This window comes from Antedon mediterranea, chromosome 2, assembly GCF_964355755.1.
Source record: "Antedon mediterranea chromosome 2, ecAntMedi1.1, whole genome shotgun sequence".
NCBI classification, from domain to species: domain Eukaryota; kingdom Metazoa; phylum Echinodermata; class Crinoidea; order Comatulida; family Antedonidae; genus Antedon; species Antedon mediterranea.
Genome location: NC_092671.1, coordinates 16,593,131 through 16,618,652, shown reverse-complemented (window position 1 = coordinate 16,618,652; position 25,522 = coordinate 16,593,131). Strand labels below are relative to the sequence as shown.

At 31.6% G+C, this 25,522-nt stretch overlaps 1 protein-coding gene across 2 annotated transcripts in view; it reads left to right on the top strand.

Annotated features, from left to right (window-relative positions):
* The first annotated feature begins 512 nt into the window (after positions 1-512).
* The window catches only part of LOC140040584 (nuclear receptor subfamily 1 group D member 2-like), a 56,261-nt gene continuing 31,251 nt past the window's right edge, over positions 513-25,522 (top strand). The window contains exons 1-2 of one of the 2 annotated variants that reach the window (XM_072086630.1): positions 513-597; positions 18,317-18,409. In XM_072086630.1, coding sequence (XP_071942731.1) covers positions 18,332-18,409 — 78 coding nt within the window. In that variant the 5' untranslated portion in view covers positions 513-597; positions 18,317-18,331. Of the gene's footprint in view, positions 598-11,934; positions 12,346-18,316; positions 18,410-25,522 lie in introns of those variants that run through there. The other variant, XM_072086631.1, reaches the window with a different exon arrangement.

The following is a 25,522-nucleotide window of genomic DNA, read 5'->3' as shown; positions in this document are numbered from 1 at the left end:
GTATTAAGTACTACCTTATTAATTGAAAAAAATTAATTGAACTGTGGACATTCATTTATATTCGTCACAATTTACAGGTGCATGTGATTAATTCATGAATACATTGATTGTCAATAAGGAAAAATATGTACTAAGTAATTAAGTGTTATCAACAGCAATCCGAGCAGGGGAGAAATTAGGTTTAAAAGTGTTAGAAGGGGAAGTCTATTCTAACTAATAGTTAGTACTACAATATGTGAATGAGAATTATAGCTAAAACAGTACAGTAACTCGTTTTTTTTTATAGCAAAATATAATTAGTTGACATTATAATGACGTGTTGGACGGTTTGAGCCAATCGAATCATTCTATTTGCGACTAAAACGTGTGACAATCATTAAGTAGGTCAATGGGTCATGGTCAGTCACCTTTCTTTTGTGTACGCATACGACGACGGGACGACTATGCATGTTTTTGTCTGGAAAACTGGAGAGAGCGCCACAGCACAGCATACTACTTTTTTTCTTTGACAGCAGTGGAATCGCGTGAAACGCTGGTGGGATCTCCTCTCGTAACTGCAAATTTCATTAGGAAAAGACACTTAAACCACAGGAAGAAGTAAGCAATTTTTATAAACCTTATTTCATTTATTTGTACTAACCAACTAAAACATAGATATTGAGAATACGTATGATATTAAAAGGTTTGTTTAAATCGGTTTGCTAGCCTCTCCGAATGCGGGGAGCTGAGGAGAGCGTGTTTAACAAACGACGAAGAGCCTAATAAACAAAACAGACCTCATCATCGTGTCTGCTTAACTTCTCTTTCGCGTGCATTAAGAAATCATGCTGGGCTTCCCCATTTGCTAATTTACCGAAATCGCTGCAGGTTTAATAAAGTCTGTTCTGTTGTCTGCCGGAGGTGAATAACCGGTGTAGGCAATCTTAATTTCGCGTATTTTTTGTAAATTAAAACAGTGATAGAGTAGGAAAGGAAGAAGAAATAATACATATTACTATCTAGGCTAGGTCTACTACTACTACTACTACTAGCTAGGCCTAGACTAGCTAGCTAGGCCCATGCACAGGCCCGGTTATACCCCTATCTAGGCCTAGTTTTCCTAGCCTACGAGGTAGGCCTATATTTATTTTGTCAGCCAGCAGGATGAGTTTTTGTTTTTTCAGTCAATGGACATCACACCACTGCCAGTCTGCTTATCTGAACTGAAACATGTTTTACTTGACTGACAATGGGCCCCTTTGTATTATTTGAAATTTGTATTGTGTAACAATGGAGATTATTTTATTCTATATCAAGGCCTAGGCTAGGTACTACTCTACTGTGTAGTAATACTAAGGCCTATGTAGTACGATTATTATTATTCCAAATGAAAACTTTACTTTTAATTAACTATATGAACTATTCTTCCAATTCAAACAATATTGATAGTAAGTAAGTAAGTAAAGTGTTCCAAAAAGTGAACTTTTACAATTTTTAGAATGCATCTTTCCTTAATTGAGAGTATCATATTAATTAAACATTATTTTACTGTATTCTTGAGTATTTTAATTGTAATAAAATGTGTAGGCCAAGAACTCGCCCTCTATTTTTATTGCTTGTTGTAGTAGGCAGATGTAGACCTACAATTATTATGAGTTACAGTAACAACACAGATGAAAGTCTGATATGATACCTTTATCAATTGAGCATGCTTAACTCAGTGAATTTGAACAGTGTGTACAGTAGATAACAAACAACATACTGTATTGAACCCAACACAGTAGTAACAACACCATCTGTGAAATGTTGTAAAAAACAATAAAGGAATTATGTAAAAAAAGTATTTAAAAAAATGGATAATATAAAAAAAGGGGTAAATGTACTGTTCACAGTTCAAAAAGTAATTCTTCATGGAGGAAGACCACACCATATTGGCTTGACCACACCATATGGTGGCTGTGATTGACCATACAATACACTGCCCCCTCTACACAATCACGAAGAACTGTACGCCTTCATTGCAACGCGAGAACGTATTCTAAAAGACCATTGTACTGTACGCAAAAATGATTCATTTCATTTCATATTCATCAAAAATATTTTAATTATAGCGGCCATGTTGAGTCATCTCCCCCCTCCCCCCACCTTCCTCATGTTGCAATCACTTCCTGTCTACTGTACTGTATACAGTTGACAATCTAGTATGTATGGATATAACATACAATGCCAGTATAAATATTAACATTAAAGTTCATTTGGTATTTCAACCTCCAGATCTAGGGTAAATGTCTTTTATATCTGGAACAACAAAGAATACCCGCCATGGCTAGGCATTTACAGTGATCAAACAGTAGTGTACAGTAGCAGGAATTTAGTGATGGTGAGACCACACCCATGGTTTGGGGCCTACAGTATGTGTATTCAGATACTGTACAGTACATGCATTAGCAACCACTGTCTTTGGGGATGGTCGTGTAGTGATACTTTTCAACATCATGATGTCAAAATTAGTAAAATTACAGTAGTTTAATTCCAATATTTTTATAATAGAAATCTAAAGGATCCATATTTGAACAAATCTCTTCTGCATACAATACTCATAGTGTAACATATTTGTAATTGACAATATAGTAACTGAACATGTATCTCACCTAATTCCTCTATACAATATCTAATCTTCTACTTTATGACCTCCTGTTGAATATGTGTCAATTTTAATGTCCTAGATACTTTGCGGTCTATATTTAATATCTTAATTGTTTATCCATATTTTCAAATATCATGGTAGCATTATTATTAATAAAGGGAAATATGTAATCTTCTATAGTAAAGAGTTCTATATTGTGAGTACTAAGGACAATCTTTCTACATACAAATCACAAAATGACCATTTACTACAGTATATTTGAAGAGCTACTGTAGTGTATACCAGCATTTCATAGAAAAAAAGTTATTCTAGGTCACTGACCAAATTTAGGTCTTAATTTTAATTATTTTTTTTTATGATTTAAGCTTGCTATCTTATGTTATATGAATAAAATAGTATTAAACTTTCAAGGCGTTTATTCTATATATATAAATATTTTATCCAGGATATTAATAAATCATAAGTTTATCTGGTGACCTAGATTTCTTAAGTTATAATTATACTGACTTTTTTTTATTTAAAAGTGACAATAATTTCATAAGCCTTTAATTTGTTTCAATTTTGTCTGTTTTGAATGTGATATTAAAGTAGTATACAGTACATTAAAAAAATAATTGTATTATTATAAATATATGATTGGCCCATAAATAACAAAATGAACTTTAACTGTGATAAACCTAATCCCTAAATAATCAACCTAGCTTAACTGCTGAATAATCAACTTAACCTCTGAATAAACTGAAACCTACAGCAACCCTCTAAGAATCTCTACTTCAAAATTCATACAAATTTTAGACCTTAAAAACTGGGCCCTCTATCTTCTTGCTCCCGATCGTATGTGATCCCAATCGTAAGCTCAGTAATGCTGATATGGGCATAGTATTAAGTCCACACCCTCCAAACTCCCTCCATACTGTATGTGCTTAAATTTATTTTCCAAATTAGATTTTTATCCTTAGGTCAATATATGAATCGAGGATGATTTGGCTATTAAAGCCCCATTCCCTACGTTTTTTAGATCTAATTTAAGATCACAAACTATATTTAATGTAAAAATAATACTATATGGTCCTATTGCGATAACTTTTTTCGTCTTTAAACGGTTAAAAATGTGAAAAATAAGTCGATTCTAATAATTATAGCGGCCTGCTATAAATCCCAAAATGCATTGCGCGCGGATTGATATTTTTGTTTTTCACCTGTAATTCGCCCACTTTTCGATCGATCGTGAGGCCAAAACAAATGGAAGACTCCTAACTTTTCAGCGAAAATACCGGGTTTTCCCCAATTTGTATCAACGGAGTCTGGCAAAAATAGAAAGACAATTAATGCAGCAACTATACAACGTCAGGCTAGGTACAGTATATAGCTCGCGTACGATGTTCGTACGTTACCGATGTTTACCAGCTAGGCCTACAAAACTAAGCCTAGCTAGGCTAGGCCTAAGACCGTCCACGAGAGGTCGATCGCCGCGAGCTACTTAGGTAGTGCATTGTTTCTCACTTTTTATCATAATTTACCATAAAACGTACATTTAAGACAAGAAATGACATGGTTTAATGTTTTTAAAGTGATATATATGTATTATTTTCAAAAAAACGTCCAAAATTGCAGGGAAGGGGTCTTTAAGCAATGTTTTATTACGCCCTATATCCAGTATTTATCAGTACCCCAACAGTTTTTCTGAATATAAAACAAAACCACAAATTAAACGTTATTGAAGAACCTTTTATGTTTATAAAATACAGGCCTATGAACCGTCCTATGCCAATTCATCACAGGCCGACTTGTCCCAATACCAATAATAAAGTGAAATTTACTTATGTTTTTTAACCCAGCTTTAACCTTATATAAATCATTATTTAGTAATGAATAAAAAAAAACACATAATTTTAGTGTTATATAGTATAGTAAGATGTTTTGATTAACAAATTTGATTATGTTATTTATTTGCACAATATCTCTTATGCCTTTCTCCCTTAAAGTAATTCAATGTTTTTAATTTGATCCTTTTCAATTAGCATTTAATTTTGTTCTCTAGCCAAATTGTTGGTAATTTGCTAAACAAGTATATTTTTTTGAATTAGCCTAATGGGTTTGTTCACAACTCTCCACATACACATTTGCCTGTTCAGTCACATTCTCAAAGGTGACATAGATAGAAGAAATCAAGAAAGTTGTACATGAATTTCCTCTAATAATAAAAGGGGCTTCAACCTTGAAACAAATTGTAATTATTATTCAGCAACCTTGCTATAAGCAAACAGCCTTATGCTTCAAATCCACCTTTATTATAGCAAGATTGAAAGGTGAAAGTAAGTGTTAGCCATAATGTTATTCACAATAGTTGTTGATGAGACAATTTTTAGTTTGTTAGTCCTAAAGACTAAAGTTTTAGAGATTCTTATCCTTGAGGTAAGATTTATCCAAGGTTTGTTATGCCTTTAAATTAAACCTAAACTAGGGCCTGTTCAGACCTACGGAGTTATGCTTTCGTATTATACACAGTGTACTGTACGCCATCATATTCCTACTGTAGGTCTGAACCCGAAAAAGATTATTGGAAGCCACCTCTTACAACACTGATCGTTCGTTACAACAGCTCAATGTATGAGACTAGTGAACGACGCTGACGATACGAAAGTCATGCATCAACGATTTTGACCTAACCAATCAAATTTACTTCTGAATACCAGATGTTTGCCCAAATTGGTGGCACTACAAACGAAAGCGTTAGTTAAGCAAATCTGAACACTTTGCTGTTACGACGCTAATTATATTATGACATTGCTTGCGATAAAAAAGCATTTACCGCCATGGATCTGAACTTCACCCTTATTCCTTTTATAAGAACATTCTGCTGATGAATGAAATAAGAGCAAATGAGTCGGCAATAATTAAAAAAAAAATTAAAACAAAAACATACAAAAATATTATTTAAAGTACAGTAGAACCTGTGTTTTATGTACCCTGATTTTACGTTCCCTTGATTTTACGTACGCTTAAAATAACCGATGACGTCATCATTTTCTTACATTGAGGGCGCAATTTAACAACAAAAAAGCTGTGGCTGTGTGTGTGACGTGTGTTATGTGTGTTTGAGACAAGCTACGCACGTGCATTTAAGCAGCGACTGTTTTTATTGATAGAAAATACAAGAAAATTGATATTTTACACTTTATTTAAACATCTCACAGCCTGTATATACTGTACAGTACTGTACTTTTCTAGTTAGGCCTCACATCTTGCTAGGCCTGCTAGCCTGGCCTGAATAGTCTAGGCAAGGCCTAGCTAGTGACAACCTGCATGCTGTTCAGTAAAGTAGACAAAGGGTAGCTTTTACCTACGATCTCTACGTATTTGGGGTCAATTTAAGGTCAACCTTTTACGAATCCTTTGTTTTACGTACGCCTTTCAGTCCCGTACCGTACGTAAAATGGAGGTTCTACTGTATGTGTACAGTACCCATAAAATAGAACATTTTGAAGTTAGAAAATGAAAACTAGGAAAAGAGTAGAACTGCTATTAAAGCTCAGGTACAGGCAGGAATTTTAAATATAATATTTGGTTAATTGTACATAAATAAAATATTTGTAACAGAAATCAAGACGAAAAAACATGAATTTCCCTTAATATGGTAAAATACAAAATTTTGCAAAATTCTTCCATAAAAACCAGGAAGACTTTTTTTCAGTAGTTAGGTAGTTAACCTAATGTAATAACTTGTCTGGTGACTCCCTAGATGGTGAAAAAAGATGGTGGATATACGGTGGATAATGTTTGCTATAGCATAAAAATAAAAATCTGAAGTTGATTAAAAATATCAGAAATGTAATATTCAAGTTATATTATCTATATTTAGTCATCTGATAACATTTTTTACCACACCCTTTATTTTTCATAGATTTTTAAAATGCCTCTCTATTTACAAAATTTGTGTACAAAAGAATAGAGATTTTGCTGTGTAATTTGAACTATCCCCCCCACTGATAAGAAAGTGCTTATTTTCAACAAGCTTGTGTAACACAAGTAAAATCTCAAAAATTATGAAACATAGGGCAAACTATAGATCAAAAATTATTGGAATGTATGATCAATAGAAATTTTTTGCCCGCACCTGGCCTTTAACAATATGATGTACTGTATTCAATTTATGTCTACTTTAACCCCTCATTCCCGATTTAAACAGTTTCTACAGTAACCAAAACAAGAAATAAGTTTGAACCTCTACTCTACTCTCCATACTGTATATGGAAATGAAAACTGTTATACATTTATAGTATAAAACATACTGTACCAACAACAAAGAAAACTAAATGGATGTCATGAGAAATTATCAACAGAAAATTTAAACATGTCTGGGGAAAATTTATTGACATAAGAAAAAGTTCATCAAGAAACAGTACTGAATGGTGATAAACACTATCAGACTATTACGTTTGTTTATTAGTTCTTTATATGTAGGTTAAGATGTCTGGCAAATTTATAAATAAATCGAGAATTAGGTCATTTAACTGTACTGTTATAACCTTACTTTATACTTTCTTTATCTGTTAATTACATAAATTATTAGTTCATAAAGTGCAGGTATTACATTTTAATAAGTATTCATGTATTCATTAAAACATTTTACCTTTAGTGTACAATAGCACAAACTAATTTATGGTAGTGACTATAAACTTATGCAGCACTAAATAAAAAAAAAATTTGCAAGGAAGAAGCCAGACCAAAATAGTAACAACAAATTACTTAGTTGTGAATATATTTAAGAACATATATAAAATTAACAACAATAAAAAAAAAACATTTTTCAATATCAATCATCTTTATTGTTCGAAATTCCATAGGACTGTATCAGTTGAATTCACTAGAGTCCCAATAGATCCATTTAATGTTTGAAAGCATAATACTCAAGTTGTGTGAAACAAAATTAAAACAGAAAGTATTTAAGGGCATCGGAGCTTGGGGAAAAATATTACAATTTCAGAAAAAAAATGTATAAATGTATGGCTTTTTTCTTAAAAGAAATTGATGCTGTAATTTACTTTCATTCATTATTTTATGTCAAGTTACTTTACAAGGTTATTTAGAAGCAAGGGCATAATCATTGCCTTTTGTATTATTTTGATTTAATAAATTTAATAATGTACAATGTTGAATACAAGTTCAGGAAACTGCAATTGATTCCCCTAAATTTAATTGGAAAAATCATGTACTGTGTTGTGGCCTAATATATACTTTATAATGCTAGTTACAAAACAAATATTAAAAGTAAAATAATATTATTTATAATACAAAAAAAACTACCACAGAGATTGTATCCACAGAAGCTATATACCTTTGAAGGTTGATTGACCTTTTTACAGAATGACCTTCATAGATTTGACCTACTTATGTCTCTTATCTCTGAATAGAAATGAAGAGAAATGAAATTTAATTGAAAGTGCATAGACATAGGGTAGCCTTGTGCTAACATACATAGGGTAGCCTTGTGCTAACATCAACCATGGAGGTTTTTCCTCCATGCATCAACTACTGAAGTGTGTGTAAGGCCCTGTTCAGACCCATGGCGTTAGACCGTTTTAGCGTACAACGTTACTATCAAGGTCACGTTACAAACCGCAGAGAAAAAAACGAGGTGTTCAGACCCATAGCGTACGATTATCGTTACAACGGAAGTACGTCATCCAGGTTGTTTCTAGTTGCATATTCATGTGCTCTTACCCACGTGTTTTCATCATTATTTCCACTGTATATAGGCCTAGATCTCAGCCCTACAATTATGACAAAATTTGCCGTAAATAAAACATACCTCAGCATTTATAAGAAATATAGTAGTGCCAAATTTCTGTTTCTATTGTTTTTATTTTGTTTGTAGTAAAAAACATTTTCCCCAGGCTCTTGTGTTACGAAAATAAAGCAGGCCTCGTAATGATGAAGAAAAAAATGATTGTGATTAGTCTATTCAGTCCAGTCAAAGATATATATTCTTTGGTCCAGTCGGTTGAAAATAACCCTTAACTTGCTAATAAAAGGGACACAGCTCCCCTTGTTTGTTTACTGATTTGTTTAGGAGTTAGGGGGTTTTCAGCATTAAACTTGTCCAGTCTAGTCTGCCTTGTATGAATGACTGACTTGATGTCCCACGCTAGTTTTTAGCTTGAATGAAATGCGTGAATGGCTCTAGGCCTAGCTAGGCCTAAAAAGCGGATGGGATCGTAGTCCCTATGTTTAAATACAAGGTGCATGTATTTAAGTCATTTGTTAGAAAATATATTGGTAATCAGTTGATAGTAGTTTGTAGCCTTTGTAACAGTTGTATTTGTAGTGTAGTTAGGCCTTATTTATTCTGGCCTTTTTGTTATTGAAATCCATCTCACACATTGACGATACAAGATGTCAGCCTAGGTCAATTCTTGTTTCGCGTCATAACAGGAAACGTTCTGATTGGATACAACGTTGACTTACAGTAGCGTCGTACGCTAAAACGGTACTATCAACCGTTTTCCACTACAACGCTACAACCGTTGTACGACGCGTTGTACGCTAATCCTCAACTGTTCAGACACACATTCTTTTAGCGTCGTACGCTAAAACGGTCTAACGCCATGGGTCTGAACAGGGCCTAATACTCTACATATAGTAGTATATAGGACAGGCTGCCTTGTTCTAAATAACCTATCAATTCTATCCTAAATTGAAATAAGGTAATATTTTGCAGACTTTAATAGCTATTGTTGGGATTTTGTTTTTACAATGTTTTTAATAATTGAATTTTTAGTTGTTTCAAAATTCAATTAATATTCTTTGTAGTATAAATTACTAAATTAAAACAGTTTTATTTTTAAATGGTTTGGAAAACCTTATTTCTCTGGGAAAACCAAATCTGTCTGAGTCAAATTGAGGTGACAATTTAAATGGACACAAGGAGTGTTTGCCTATTTTCTAAATTAATTTTGTAGAAATTGTACAGCAAGTATTAGTAAAATTAAATTAATAACCAAAGTATAAACAATTTTGTTATTGTCTTTTTGTCTAAATACAGTACATAAGTATTATTATGATTTAACTAAGTAATGCATTCATTTTTAATTTGGCTTTATTTAATTTTGAATAAAACTGAGATATGGTAGGTTTGTTTAGGCCCATTTTTCTATCAACTTTCCACTGTTGGTATAGAAAACAAAGGCTACTGGCCTAAATAGTTTGAACCTTCTGTTGGCTACGGGTTTATTTTGTGCAATAGGATGTACCCCATTTTACTTTCCTTTCTGGGTATATAACAATACACCTATTGTACTATATTTACTTTTGAATTGTAATTGGTGATGACTATGTTTCTCCCTTTGGCTCTTTTGTATTGGTAGTTTTAATGTGTAACCTTTACTCTTCATTTAAAGATTTAGGACACCTGAAGGAAGGTCATCTTATCCAGTTCCTTTTGAACACCATTGACAGTTAATGTAACAATTATTTTTCCTCTTGCTTTCAATCTGCATACACATGTCACAATTATAGCAGGTCATTTTATCAGTAGATGACCATCCTCACCAGTTTAATAGCAAATCTGCCTCAGGCCTGTCCAGCTTATTACAGTTCTGATCCCAAAGGTCTTATAACTCAACTATCTTGAAAGCTAATCTCATGACTAATATAATATCAACTCTTAATTTAAAATCAATTGTTATTTATGGCATATTTATATTATATCATAGAAACAGAAACATTTGTTAAATTGAAAGATTCCATAAGTTGAATAAATTTGATTTGGTGTTTGGTGGTTGTTAGAAATAATTGTAGCCAATTTGAGTATGATATGATTTAAATGATACTATATAGATGACATATAAGATACTGTACAAAGAGGATACACAGTACAATAATTTTACAATTGCACAATTGAAAGTTAGTAGAATTTAATGTCTTTTAATTTTGGTCATTCTATAAATAATTATTCACTATATCAATGCGTCAATGACATAAAAATTACAAGAACAAATACAAAAGAACGGAAAGAATGGATATCCCATTTTTAAGATAGAATATAAATCAAGGAAAATTTGGCAACCCAGTGCAATTATTTAGAATATTAAAAGTATGATTCAGACATAAGACATCTGTACCTAAGGCTGTGTTTTGTATTGTATATCTTTCTTAATATCCAATTTACACTTTCAAAGCAGGTGATAGTTTGCTGTAAAAAGCAAGTTGGACTCAACTTCTGATTAGCCTAGAGAATAGCAGTACCATTCATGATTTATTAGTAGTACTGTAGCTTCTATAATGAAACAAAGGCTTGTTTGTGAAAATGTTTTGACTCAGGTTTCTGGGCAAAATTATTTAAAAGCAATTGGTTCACTCAAATGCAAACTTGTTATATGCTATTTAGTATAACATTATTAATAATACCAGCCATGTGGTTTTCGGTTTTTATGGAATTCGTTTATAAAGCATCATTTTAAGAAAATTAAATAGTCATACTACCTAATATTTTAGGAATATGGACACTGAAAATTGCGGCAATGTCAAGGAAATTCAGCACAGACCGGAGTTTTCCCTTTAAAACGCACATGACACATATGGATGTAATATTTTACACTATGCATTATCACAATCATAACTAGTAAAAAGCATGTATTGCTGTCACCATATCATCAAGTTGATTAACGAAGTCGGTTGAATTCTTTTTGTTGTACTTAGGCCTATACAACAATACTGTATATACTGGATGATATTATACAGTTTTAGCCACTGAAAAATCAACTGTTGCCTATGAATGGACGAAACAACTAAAAAAAGTAATTTGTAATTGATGTTTGTTCCATACATTAGTTTGCGGAACGTTGGTCTACTACTAGACATTCTGGCAAACAGCCTAATCCTACTATAGAATAGAAATTAAAATTGTTTTTTTTACGTTGTTGATACAGAAAGTATGTTTTTTACAGTGGAGTCATTTGTGTTTTCTAACTAAAATATTTAATACATGTGGTTTTATCTTCATTATTAAATTTAAAACGCCATGGGACTTATTATGGCCAAATATTCAATCAGCCTCCCTTTAGACAACCAGGTTATTAATATAGGACACTATACCTTCTATGTTGTTTTGGCAATGAAAGTAGGCCTGACGCACATAGCCTATGTTTGCCTATTATAGTTATGAATTACCTTCTTTTTATGAAGTATGTCAGATACGAGAGTTCATTGGAGGTTGTATGTGCTCTTTCGTCCGGTTACCATTGTCTGATATTCACTACTATAAATAACTCACTCCCTGGACAATCACCTAATGTTAACACAAGTGTATTTTTTTTGTTTCACTGGTATGTGATACTTGTGGGGAACGGTTGTAACAGCGGGAGAAAGACTTTAACTGCACGGCAGGAAAGTGGGTCAGGGGTCATTGAAGCGTGAACTGAATTAATGAGAGAATGGTGATATAAACACAAGGGCAATCGATCGCTTTACAAGTAGGTCTGTGCTTTTCACAAAGTGGGTCTTAGTACAAGTATAATTGGGTCTTGTCTACTCGGACTTCCTTGTAAAAACTCTCTAAGATTGTATTGTGTAAAATAGTTTGAAAATTGTTTGAAAAAGTGGAACTTAATATGACAATTGGGTCTTGTCTTTTGTGCAATACACTACGTCTCTAATCCAAGCACTGGCTCAGCTGTGAGATTGTTGCGTATCCTTTGGAACTGGCTGTAAAGCGTAAGGTACTGTATGTACTATAAAATTATTTTGACCATGTTGTACAAATAAACCTGTACAATTGTTGATATTAGCAATTGTTTAACAAAATAACAGGTACTTTTAATTTTAAGATTTAGCCCCTTAATCATAGTGTATTGTTGTGTTGTTTAGTTAGAGTAAAGACTCATTATTTATATTGTACTGTATGCCAATATTAAAGTGAAGACCATGCATAATATTATTAATAATACAGTACAGTATTTATTAATATTACATAAGTTTTTGTAATGAAATAGCTAGCTAGCTATTTAGCCTATAAATTGCTTTTCATAAAACGCTATCATTCAAATAGCTTGTAATCTAGGTCAGTCTATATACAAGTGAACCATTGCTTGCTTGGACTACTATCTATGGTAGCCATTAGATTGATTTACTACCTTGGCACAACATGGAAATTTCTAACCTCTTTAACATAAACTATGATATTTCCCTCTTTGTGTACCAGTATAATTATTAAGTTGTTTGTTTTTCATAATATTTGTACACTTTTTTACACATTTAAATTAAAAGAGCAGTCGGCTAAACTCCCTAAAATTCACTGTGTTGTGAGGTGAACTGTAAAAGAACATAGGTTTTGTTTGGTCCATAATGATGCAGATCCCATCATCGCTCTCCGTATGGCAGTCGGAATAGTGCACCGTCTTTCAGATGAGACGTTAAGCTATTGACGTTAAAAAATGCAGTACATTTTTTAAAAGGAGAAGGGAATCGTCTTCCGGTGTACTGCCCAGAAATATTATGTTAAATTTGTAGATTTTGTAGAATTTGAAATATCCATGGTTTCTGTTAACTTACAAACACAGTTCTCTACATTAGTAGTATATTGTCGGATATGATAAAACTATTTTCTTTATCTGTTTTGATATAGGAATTGTTTTCAGTATGGTTATTCTAAACAGTTTGTACAGACCAGAATAGCTGGTAAAAATAAGTAATAAAAAATAAATGTTTCTCATCCGGACTTTTTTATATAAGAAAGGAGGTGGTATACAGGCACTTGTATATTAGTGACACTGACAACACGCTTATTAATAGATTTATATTTTTTTTTTGTCTGTCTGTAGATCCATCCAAAAGTTCATTTAGCATCAATAATTGTTCCGGGCCTGGCGGACCCAACCTACATTTGAGCTGGTTTTCCGGAAGAACTGAGCAATATTTTTTACTGTATATTTAAAAAAAATCTACTTTCTTTATCTTTTATAACAATAGAAAACAATACACTTACTAAGTGTCATGCAAATCCAAAGATGATATGAAAGTAAAAGATACAAATCTAATCTCATCAAATAACCCATTGAAATTAACATGTGAAACTTTAACAATGTAATTAGTGGTATCAATGTTGTAATATACTAATAATAAAGGTTTGTACTTTTGTAGGTCATCCTGTACAGAATATCATATAGTACAGTACAATGAAGTATATGCATTTAATAATTCAACAAGCTAACGTACTGTACAGAGAATCTAGGTCACTTAAAACAAAGTTGAAAGCCACATTAGCTTGAAATTAATCTTACACCACTGATTACATTGCATGTAGTACTGAAGGGCCCCGTTTCTATTAAGAAGAAAAGAATAGTTTGAACACTATATTTTTACAAACGTGCATTTTCTTACCAATAAAAAAATCATCCAATAAAAAACATTTTCATTTGTTCTCTATCAGCAAACCACCAATTAGTTATTACACAATGACAACCAAACTAGGCTTTAGAAAATTAAGGTTCAACATGGTTCAACAGTACCAAAGGAAACCAATGTTATGTTCTTTGTAGTTTTTCAATAGAAAATAAGTACAGAGAGAATATTTCATATATGTGTATATACAGTAGTTCCTAAGGAAAAGTATGAATTATTCAGACCTATCTTTATTATTTATATTTTTACTGAGTTGCTCAATGAGTTTACAGTATTCCTACAAACATCACATTTTGACCAGTTGTACTGTAGTGTACAGATAGCAAATTGCGACACCCATTGTCGCAAATATGAACATCTGGCCCATGTTAAATACAGGTTGCGATTGAGTGCTAAAAGTCTTTACGGCCATCAGTACAAGTGGATAACTTCACAATAGGATTCCACAGGCTCTGATTGGCTGATTTCATGACATGCTGCAGTGTTACCAGTACATTGCAAACAATTCTTTACCTTAATCATTTAATATTTGCACACAGTAATTAAATTATGTTTATTACTATTAGCCGTACAGTGTCCATATTGTATTCTACGAAGCAAAGTTTGCAGAAACTTTTAAGTAGTGGTTGTGTCCCGTATGGTTTCAAAATTGAGATTATAACTTGACCTAGTTTCGGAAAATTAAGGTTAATAATATATCGGACATACACTGGAGATTCGCTGATAATCTATACTCAAAATCTGATTTAAATGAAAAACCCAAGTTGATTATTTTGTATTCTAGTTAATAAACACAGATGTGCATGTGTCTTTATGTGATGGGTTAGTAATTATATGCTTGTTTTCTGTATTAATTCAAAGTACATACTAACCTTACAACTATACAAACCTTACAACTATACAAACCTTACAACTATACAAATACTGTACTTGTCATCTATTGTAGACATACATATTAAAATATAAACATTTTTGTTCATACAATTTAAATAATGACTTTATAATAATACATCAATTTCTCACTACTACTAGTTATAGGAAAATAAACAAATCTATGATGAATTTATACCTTTAAAAGAGTGGGGAAATTACCCTGGCTTTTTAGTGCTGGCCCCTCTATACCAGAGCTGATTTCAGTTCATATTTCTTGACACATATTTACCCTAAAGGAATATGTAATATAAATAACGAATAAAAGGTTTATTCTCGTAGTGAATATTGTACATTTAAGATTACATAAATACTGTACATTTCCCCCTTCCCTTTGTTGTATTTTAATGATTGTTTATTCTAGAATAAAGGGTACATTGTATAATAGATAATAAAATAATATACTGTAGTGGTATACAGTTAGTATATATGCTGTGTCAATTTCACTAGTTACTTGGTTACTAGAAGCTCTTTCATCTGACCTACATTCCACACTGCTTTTTCTAACCTTCCAGCAAATACACTATCAAGTTCTCCAAATGAAATCAGACTTCATAATGCTGTCAATATTACACTTTTGCTGTATATTGTCATGTGATCAATATGTAAAGTAAATAATAATATTACACGAGCAAAGTGTTCCACAGCAGCGAATTCTTCGTAATGGGGGATTTATTGTAAAAACAGTTTTTATCCTTTTCACTATCATTCAGACAATCTTAAACCATGTGTCTCAGTTGGCAACATAATTTTAGTTTACATTTATTATATAAAGTTCATCTGTTTATCACCCTTTGTTTTCAAGTATATGGGCCTCAGTATCCAATTTTGTTCCAACTTACTATAGTATTTAATTTAGAAACTCAGTCAATGCAACAAAATGCTTTTTTAAATTAAATGGTTATATTTTATATTTAGTAATAGGTAAAAATATAAAACAACTTTTTCATCCATCCAATTGCAAATCTGAAAAAAGGGGTTTTATATACAGTACTGTACAGTAGGCCTACTGTACAGTAGGCCTCCAGTACCTTGAATTATTAAACATAGCATATTGAACTTTTACAGTATTCCAGAATGTTCTTGCTAGTAGTACATGTTGGCACTGCTACAAAAATATAGTCAGTCTTTATCAATTGTACCAGCAAATTCCTTCTGCAGTATATAATAGTGTTCTAATTCCAGGCTATAATAGCCACTTAATGCTACTGAACTGTATAGCATTAGGTAATTAACACCATTTTCTTCTGTAAACTTTCATTTTGCGTCCAACAGAACACTGCACTTTACTTTTTAGACCTCTAAAATCTCCTGAGTCTGCTTGTTTCTAGTTTGAAAAGGGCACCCCTGGCTACGGGCTTGTAAACATCCATACAGTAGTCGGCTAGCGCCAGAAACACCAATAATGCCCTATTATGATGTTAAATTATGAAGCTACTGTATTATATACCGTAGTCTCACAAACTATGTTTTTTTGTTTGTTTTTTTTTACTTTAATAATTTTTTTAAAATATTTATGTCAACTCCATCACTGTTTACTTGATGCAATAAAAGGAAATAAATAAATAAAATAAACTTACGGAAACAATAATTATATTGAAGTCAGTAAAAACATGATGAAATTTCATAACCTGTCAGAAATGGAGAGAAATGCAGAATTGCAATATATATTATAGATTATGTTAGAATTGCCACTATCTATTAACTGCAATGAATTTTAAAATAAATGTTCATGTTTTCAATTATTAAATAATTTTTTTTAGCACGACATTGAATGACGTCTCCTCTGTTAAACCAAAAAATGAAAGTAGCATTCTTATACTTATGATTGTTTAGAGTCTGTAGTTGGTTTTTTTTATGACGATTTTAGAATATTGTTACCGTATGTTGTTTTATATTACTTTTACACAGCTACTGTATGAGTTAATGTAAATATTTATATCTTTTTATATGAGTTCAATAGTGTTGCTCAGAAATAGTTAATTATTCGTTGTTAATGCTAGGGGTCACGTTTTTAATTTTGCCAGGAGGCGAGTTTAATCAACTTTACAGGATAAGAAATGTAGTTATTAATCTGAATATGTTTTGTTTTTGTTTCAGTCCTACCTACAATTTTTTACACAGTGGCTGGGGATTTCCAAACATGTTTTATCTCATTTCATTACAAATGATTAAACATTTCTTGATAGAAACTCATTATTAATATTACGGCATCAACATTGAACTATAAATGAAGCTGTAAAAAATTAAAAATATATATTTTTTTGGCTGTGGCGTAGGAAAGAGTTTTGAATAAACTTTCACTTCGTGACAGTTTACAGTGATAACTGAACTGTTTTTTATTAATAGTATCAAACAAGGAATAGAATAAGAGGTTTAAAGTTCACGGTTTTGTCTGAATCCATTATGTCGTGCAGTAGCATTGACATTATGTTAATAATTTGTGTTTTACAGTTGTAGTCTATTATGAAATGCCATTTGAGTGATTATTTCATGTGCAGAGTAATTTGTTGGCCATTTTTTATTGGATCAAATATTTATACGTGGCTAAAACTTCATCTTGTGTCAGAGGGCAATCTCTATGTCTCTTACCCTGGAGAACCGATTTCCGAATCCATTTAAAACTTTAATGGTTATGTCGCATTAAGTTAGATTTTGCGCTGTCCAGATAAGCAGGGGAAATTTCATGGGCATTTCGATTCATTTCCTGTATCAGAGTTTCTTTGATTGAGGTTATCAATTCCTATAATACATATCTTGAATTCATCAGAATTTTACCAGATTGTCATCAATCAATAACATGCAACAATCTCTCTTGCAATGTCTCGTTACCGACCGTCTCGCAGTTAAAGTAAACGATTTTCGAACTGTTGGTGAACTCGAGTACAGTACTAGAGATTTAAATGAGACTATCATGTTAATATGAACTTAACCAATCAGAATGGACAGATCATTTAAAGAGGAAGGGAGGGAGGATTGATTATTAAACATGAGCAACTTGGATAATTAAACCACTATTATTACTAAGTTTTACATGTTGGGTTTGTTTTTGGAGTGGTCAGAGCTAGTTGCCACAAGTGAGTATGACTATACAGTAGTATCTCATCATAGATGCTGTATGTTTTGAGAGAATGTTTCCTACAGTATGTCACTTTGGTATTTGACAATGGTTCTGTGCAGTTTGAATTGTAGTTGTCAGGAATATGTAATATAATAATTTATTACATATGGATGGTAACTGTATGTTACCAAGAACACTATACTCCCATATTTTGCAACTTTTAATCAACTATTACATTAGTCATTTAACTACATTGAATACATTTTTTTTTAAATGCATAATTTTATTTTATTTTTCAGATTGTTATAGCAGATATGAACATTTTATGTAAGGTTTGCAGTGACAAAGCTTCTGGGTTTCATTATGGTGTTCACACGTGTGAAGGTTGCAAGGTAAGCTTGGTGTATCTTTCTCCTTGTGTGTATTGTCCCTCTTCTCTTTGTTAATTTCTTCTGATATTGTTTTCCCAAAGTGCCCTTTTCAAACAATAGAGTGCCACTAAATACAGTAGGCCTAACCAGAATAGCTCATGATGATTTTTCCTCCTTTGTGGAAACTGGTTTGGTTTCTATACTATTATCACTTTCCCCTTCATCCATTTTGAAGGCTTAAGATTTGTATATGCCTTTCCTAGTGTGTGTTGTCTATGCTACTGTATCTGTCTTTTCTACATACTATACTACACAGTTACACTGATCGGTGTAAATTGTTCCTCTACTTTTCTTCCTTTTTTGATTATTTTAGGATTTGATGGATCATTTTGTGTGTAAAGGACTTAGAAACATTATATTAAGAGCTATACAGTAATACCAATTATTATTATTTTTATCACAGTATACAACATAATATACAGTATTAACATCATCACATCTTTATAATACTACTGTAATGTAATGATTTGTTGATACAATTCATAATCACTGTTTGACCAGTGAGTTTTAACATTTTTTAATCAATTTCACGGTATTAAAAACAAAGGGCGGATCCTGGAGCATGTGTTTGCTTCCCACTTTTTGCCATGGATCCATCCCTGTGATGGATTGATTCTCACAGGACAATCGTGTAACTATGATTTCTCACACAATTGATAAACGAGTTAGTATAAACCAGCGATCGATGCGACTCTTCTTCTTGCTCGTTGAATTATTCATATGATACTCGTTGGCTAATAACCTGGCCATAGGCTTCACCTGAACTCTAGTGTGTTTAGTTGACAGTAGGTTTACACTGAAACAAACACTGCTCTTGTCCAACAATAGTGTGAATTGAATATAAGCCTTCGTTTAATCTGTTCTCACTAATGGGATTTTGTACAAAATTGCTGTTTAACACATGTATATTTTATATAACATAAACAAATTTAAATTGAACAAATACAAATTGAGGCTGGAGTAAAATTTTAAAATATTATTTTATTGATTAAAAATAAAAACTATAAAACAATTGATTAATGAAAACAAAAGCACTGCATAGTTACAGCATAGAAGAAACTCCTATAGTTACAGAAGCTAATCACAATAAAAGATGTTTGCAATACGAAAAGAAATATGGGGAAAGTTTATTTATTTTTTAAATTTTATGTGACAAAAAATGTGATGTGCCCATATATGGACATGGTGATGTCATATCACTACCATATTTGGGCACATCAGACTTTTTTTTGTCAAATAGTATAGACAGAGTTTTATCAAAAAGTCTTTATATTGATGGCATTAGTAAATAAAAATAAATTGTTAATAGTATTTGGCTGTAAAACAAGTTTATAAGTCCAAGATCGATGTGTCCTTGATGTGGCCTAAATAACTAAATTGGACTTGTGGTTTGAAAGTGACCACAAGTAAATTGGTCAAGCCAATGAGTAGGATAAAAAGGGGAAATATTTAATCTAAGGATGTCTGCATCTTCTTTTTGAAATTTAGTTTTAATTCTAAAGATTAAAGTAGTAAATCTAGTGAAGATACCCAATATTGGACGGTACTACTACCAAACTTTATTTGATTGCTCTATGATTCACCTTTTACTATATAAGAATCAATAGAACACATGCTCACAAACAATAATGGTTTAATTTGCTGACCGTTCGTTCGCCGTAGCAGGACCCAAAATTTGGAACAGATTACCAAGTCACATTAAACACTACTACGACTATAATCAGTTTAAAAAACATTTAAAAGCACTATATTTCAAAGAATGTTACGATACTAATTGATGTGAAGCGCCGCTGATTATAATTAAATGTTGTATAAATGTGCGCTATACAAGTAATAATATAATAATAATAATAATAATATGTACATGTACTGTAGCTTCCATCAATACATTTTGGCAAATTGTTTTTGTACTTACTTTACTGTATGCTTTTTACAATCTATTGCGTCATAATATTTTGTGCTAGAGTACTTATTATACACTAGTACTGTATACATATTCCCTGTCACTGTGTCAGGTATTACAATTAAAAGTACTTTTAACATAGGCAGATCCAATGGAGGTCCCAGCGAAAAGCCTAAAGCCCTCCCCTAAAATTACAATGCAAAATATATGACATTTAGTTTGAACGATTTATTGCTGATGGTAGTACCCAGATATTTCTTGAAGAGAAGCATCATAAAGAAAACCATCATTAATTATGCTGGTCAAACATTGAAGAACCAAGAAATTATGTAGATATGTTATTAAGAAAATCTAGGTCACTCTTCTATATGATGCCTGGTAATAGACTCTCAACTTTATTATTGTCAGATTGAGGTAATGTAGTTCAAAGGTCATAGTCTACATTTCTTTGGAAACCAACTCCTTATGTTTGAAAAGGAAGCAATCCAAAATGAAAACAACAACATACCATCTGTTTAACTATGATTTTATTTAACACACACCTTTTGATTTTAAATGATCAATAATCATAAAATATGTTGTTATTGAAATGAATACATTAAAGTCTAGTTAAGGCTAGTAATCAAAATTTTCCTAATTATTTTTGTCTCATTTATGTTTTGTTTACAGTACAGTACAGATGATTGAAGTGAATTTTATACAATAACAAATAAAAATACTAACGTTATGTTCATTTGGCCCAGTACTTTATTATTTTAGACAGTGTAGTAGTTATTTTTTAAAAACTAAATTTATCTGTAATTTCACAAAGTGCTCAAAATTTCCTGGTATTAAATGAAAATTATATGAGATTTAGTGTGACAGAACGATAAAACATATTGAATTGAATTCTTGTAAATATTAAGTAAATTGGAAGAGATAATATAAATTAATAAGTTAAACATTCAAATAGAATAGTGTCACAAACTGACATTCATATTGTACTTGATGTACAATATTGACATAAATTACTCATTGTATTAAAGGTAATATTAAACCGGATAATAAAAAAAATGTGCATTGTACAAAAATAGAAAGGAAATCTGTCGTTATTGGAACACCTAATTGTGAATAATGACACAAGCAAATCTGATTGATTTATTTCCTTGAGTTGGCCGCTTTCGCGCACTCATTTCTGAGAATAAACATAATTAAGGTGTGTGCACAGAATCAGATAAAGATGCCCTTTATTGCAGATAGCTTAATATAGCATCATTAACTTGTATTGCTTAGTTTGTCTGTAGATTAAAGATATACTGTACAGTATTGTCAAATGCTATTTTTAATCTCACATATTAGTTATTGGCTTTGACTAAAAATTGGATCGGGGAAATTATTTACCTGAAAAAACTGTAATTTAAAGTAAAAAATGGTCAGATTGTCTGTCAGAAAATGGTGTTTTTTTTTGTCTTATGTGTCCATCCCACTTTTATTGCTTTTCTATAATATACTGTATTCTCTTGTATTATAAAAAAATAAAATCAGTATTTAGAAACAAACAGACAGTTACTTTTCGGTTACATTTTTAAAACCGTTTATTTTGTCTTTTTATAAGTGAAATCATGTTTAAAAACTACATAACTTTTTTAAAACTGCAAGAATAAGAAAGGTATTTAACTTTTATACTGCAAACACCCTACTGGGTTAAATTTTCAAAGAATTCAAAGGCATATAATAGGAAGTAACAAATGTAATCTCATTCTATTATTATAGAGATTGATAAAAAACCCTATGCCAATGCATAACATTGTTATACACCAGTCCATAATGGGTGGGTATTGTCCGGGTGGTTATTGTCCGATTTCCGTAAAATTACGTCAAGTCTGATTTTAATTATATTAAACAACAAATATGAAACTTATATAAAATTGTGTCATGAATTATATAGGTCAGAACCAGGATAAATCAGTCACTTTATTTTTCCTCTCAATTTTCAATGATTCAGTACAATTTAATTTCCTCAATGAAAAATCGTCAGCTTTGTGTGTTTCTTAGATTGAATATATAAATCATGTGCGATTACCACAGCTGAAATGTGATATTTCCAGCTTGCATTAGCACAATAATTTTATTTCATTGCTTCTGTGTAGTACATTACTGTACAGTGAGTATGTACTAGTGACTTTATCGGATCTAAGGATAGATAATGTAATGATAAAGCTCCACCAGACCCTTTTATCAGGGTTGGATAGGTTTAACCCATCCACTGAATGTAAATTGTAAGGCTAGATATCGTAGTGCAAACCTGTTTACATCTTGCATTGAGATGTTGCATTTAATACTCAATAGCATTGTCTTCATACCTGCCCTGCTTAAAAAAACATAGTACAGACCAGATTTAGTAGTGAAAACCTGTTGATATCTTGCATAAATGTTGCCTTTTTATTCAATAGCATTGTCTTCATATCTTTCCTGCTTAAAAAAAGTATAATGCACCACAGTTACATTGGAAGTGAATAAATAAATGGTTTCAATTGAAGTAGGTCAATTAGAATGAACCTTATCAATTTTAATTATTCATGGGTGTGGTAGCCACGCCCAATACTTTAAGCAGAGAACAATCAATACATGTTTAAAGGGCAGTTTGAAAAGATGTCATCACATTGACCATGGAGAAATAAGAACTTATTTCTCCATGCATTGACCAAAAAACATAGACACACCTTACAGTACCTTTGATTGACAGGTGTGTTTTTTAACTAGGAAATAGGCTAAACTTTGGAGTGGCTTATTGTTAGTTCGCATGACCTATTTAAAGTCTATATAAAATATCAATTTACAAAAATCCTTTATGAAAATATTTCACCCTTTTCATTACACCACCATTTAAGTATGAACTTACTGACAAAAAAATGATGCATTTGAAGAGAGAAAATGTTTTGAAAGAAAACCTAGAATTATTTTGATAAAAACAAGTGAACATGATGATATTTATTCTGGTAAACCTACATTGCAATTGAAAGTAGGTTACTGTATCCCTTGATTATCACTTGTAAACTGTGTTGCAGTTGTCATTAAATTTGTATTCAAATTCTTTTGCTGGATAAACATGGATTAACACTTGTATATCAATAATTACATACATTTGGCAAGATATTTTGTTTTTTTGCTATCATCACCTTTATTCCCTTGCTACTGTATTAATTCAGCCACCTTTAGTCTCTTGCTATTCAGCCAATCCATCTTTGTTTTTCATTTTCACAATGCATATTCTTTTATTAGGCAAGAGATCCAGTTTAAAAAAAAAATAAAAATAATTACATACTATATGTTTTTACAATCACCTACTGTAACATACAATATTCCATTACAAGGTAAAGGGATCTACATTTTATATTCGCAATTACCTAACATACATATTATCTTACGATGTTAGTGAATCCATCGCACCCAGACAGTTGACCAACCAATTAACGGCCGTATTTATTGCACTACATTTGTCTTAACTGGCCTACATCCATGGCAAATGAAACCGTTCTCTCTCTCTGACGGTCGTTAGGAATCGTGGTGTAAACGATTCAATGATTTCAATGTCACGTTTTCATAGTTTCTGTTAAGGTCAGCGTCCATTCTACTTATCACGAATGCATGACTGCTTCTCGACATTATTATCTTTTTACTTCTTATGTAGTCTATGCGTTGTTTAAAGTCGAATGTATTGCGGGTAGAAAAAGTGGCTTATTTAATTCCGTTTCAGGAAAGCTATTTTTATCAAGCTTCCTACGTAAATGTTTTTCCGCACCATAATTTCCTAAAGCTGAAAATATACATTAATTTGTAAATTTAAAACATATCCATTAACTCATTTTATTTAATGTTCTCTAGTGTAATGTTACTCTTCCAAAATGGACATATTAATCTTCTAGCATTGATACAAACGTTTTATTTGTTATTTATTTCGAACCGACTAATAAAGTATGCCATTTTGCAGGACAGGAAACATGGTGTACTAATCATGTTAGAGTATTTTTGATAAACTGAAAAATTTAAAACTTGATACAATGAGAAATCTACAAAAGGAGACGAGATTGCTTACACGCAGTGGTAGGGCTTATTAAAGAAGTATGAGAGTCTGAGTTTGAATCTTAAATGTTAACTAATGATAGTAAATAGTGGTTTTGAAAGGTTTCATACTGTAGATCAAAAATACTTTTTTCAAGAATTAATATAGTGAAAGTTATACTGTAGGTTGAATAATCAATTTTACAATTTCTACGCATGTTTGTTGATTAAATTATACCAAGTAATTTCAACTGTATTAATGTTGATATTACTGCAGTCTTAGGAATACAACCATAGGGCTTAGTACTATTATTAATGATGTTCAATTTCTGTAAATCGTAATTTCTGTTGAATATATTCTTTGAAATTAGTTGCATCAAAGGGCACCTGAATGTTGGGAAGAAGTTGAGTTATTGCTACAAATTATGATTTATGATGGTGATAATGAGGCTACAAATTATTATGGGAGTCATGTGAAGAATAGAGGCTGATTTTCGCAGCATCACCATTGTGATTGTTTGCACTACTACAACAAACCCGCAAAGTTGAAAACCGGTTCAACACGTTTGTAACAGAAATATACAGTATATGACATTTTCATTGTTTTTGAAAATTATGTGAAGCATTGTGCTGTAACAAATTTGGTGTAATAATAATATTCATAAAAATTATAAAAAATGGGGATTTATATGAATTAAAAGAATATCTTGTGTTACAATGTTTAGCATGTGTTGTGAACTATGTTTCTTAGAACATCAAAAACCAATTTGTAGTTTTGTAAATGTTTTATAAAATACAGTATATGTACACCAACGGGATGTGTACAGTACAAAACCCATCTGAAATGTGAATTACTCAAGGTTTGTTTAAATCATTTCATTAATTTTATTCATCCAAAGAGAAAAGAAAATTATTATTTAAAAAAAATAGACTAAGATACATTAAACAATTGGAAAGTCCATCAACAAAGAGCTAAAAGCTTGTAGTTGATAACCTAAAAAACTTACTAAACAGCTATAAAACTGTTTATACAAAAATATAAATATAGTTTAAAAATACTTAGGAAGAAGTTATAGTAGCATTGGCAGTACTTGAGAATAGATTCTGTATATTGTTTGAAGGTTTGCATG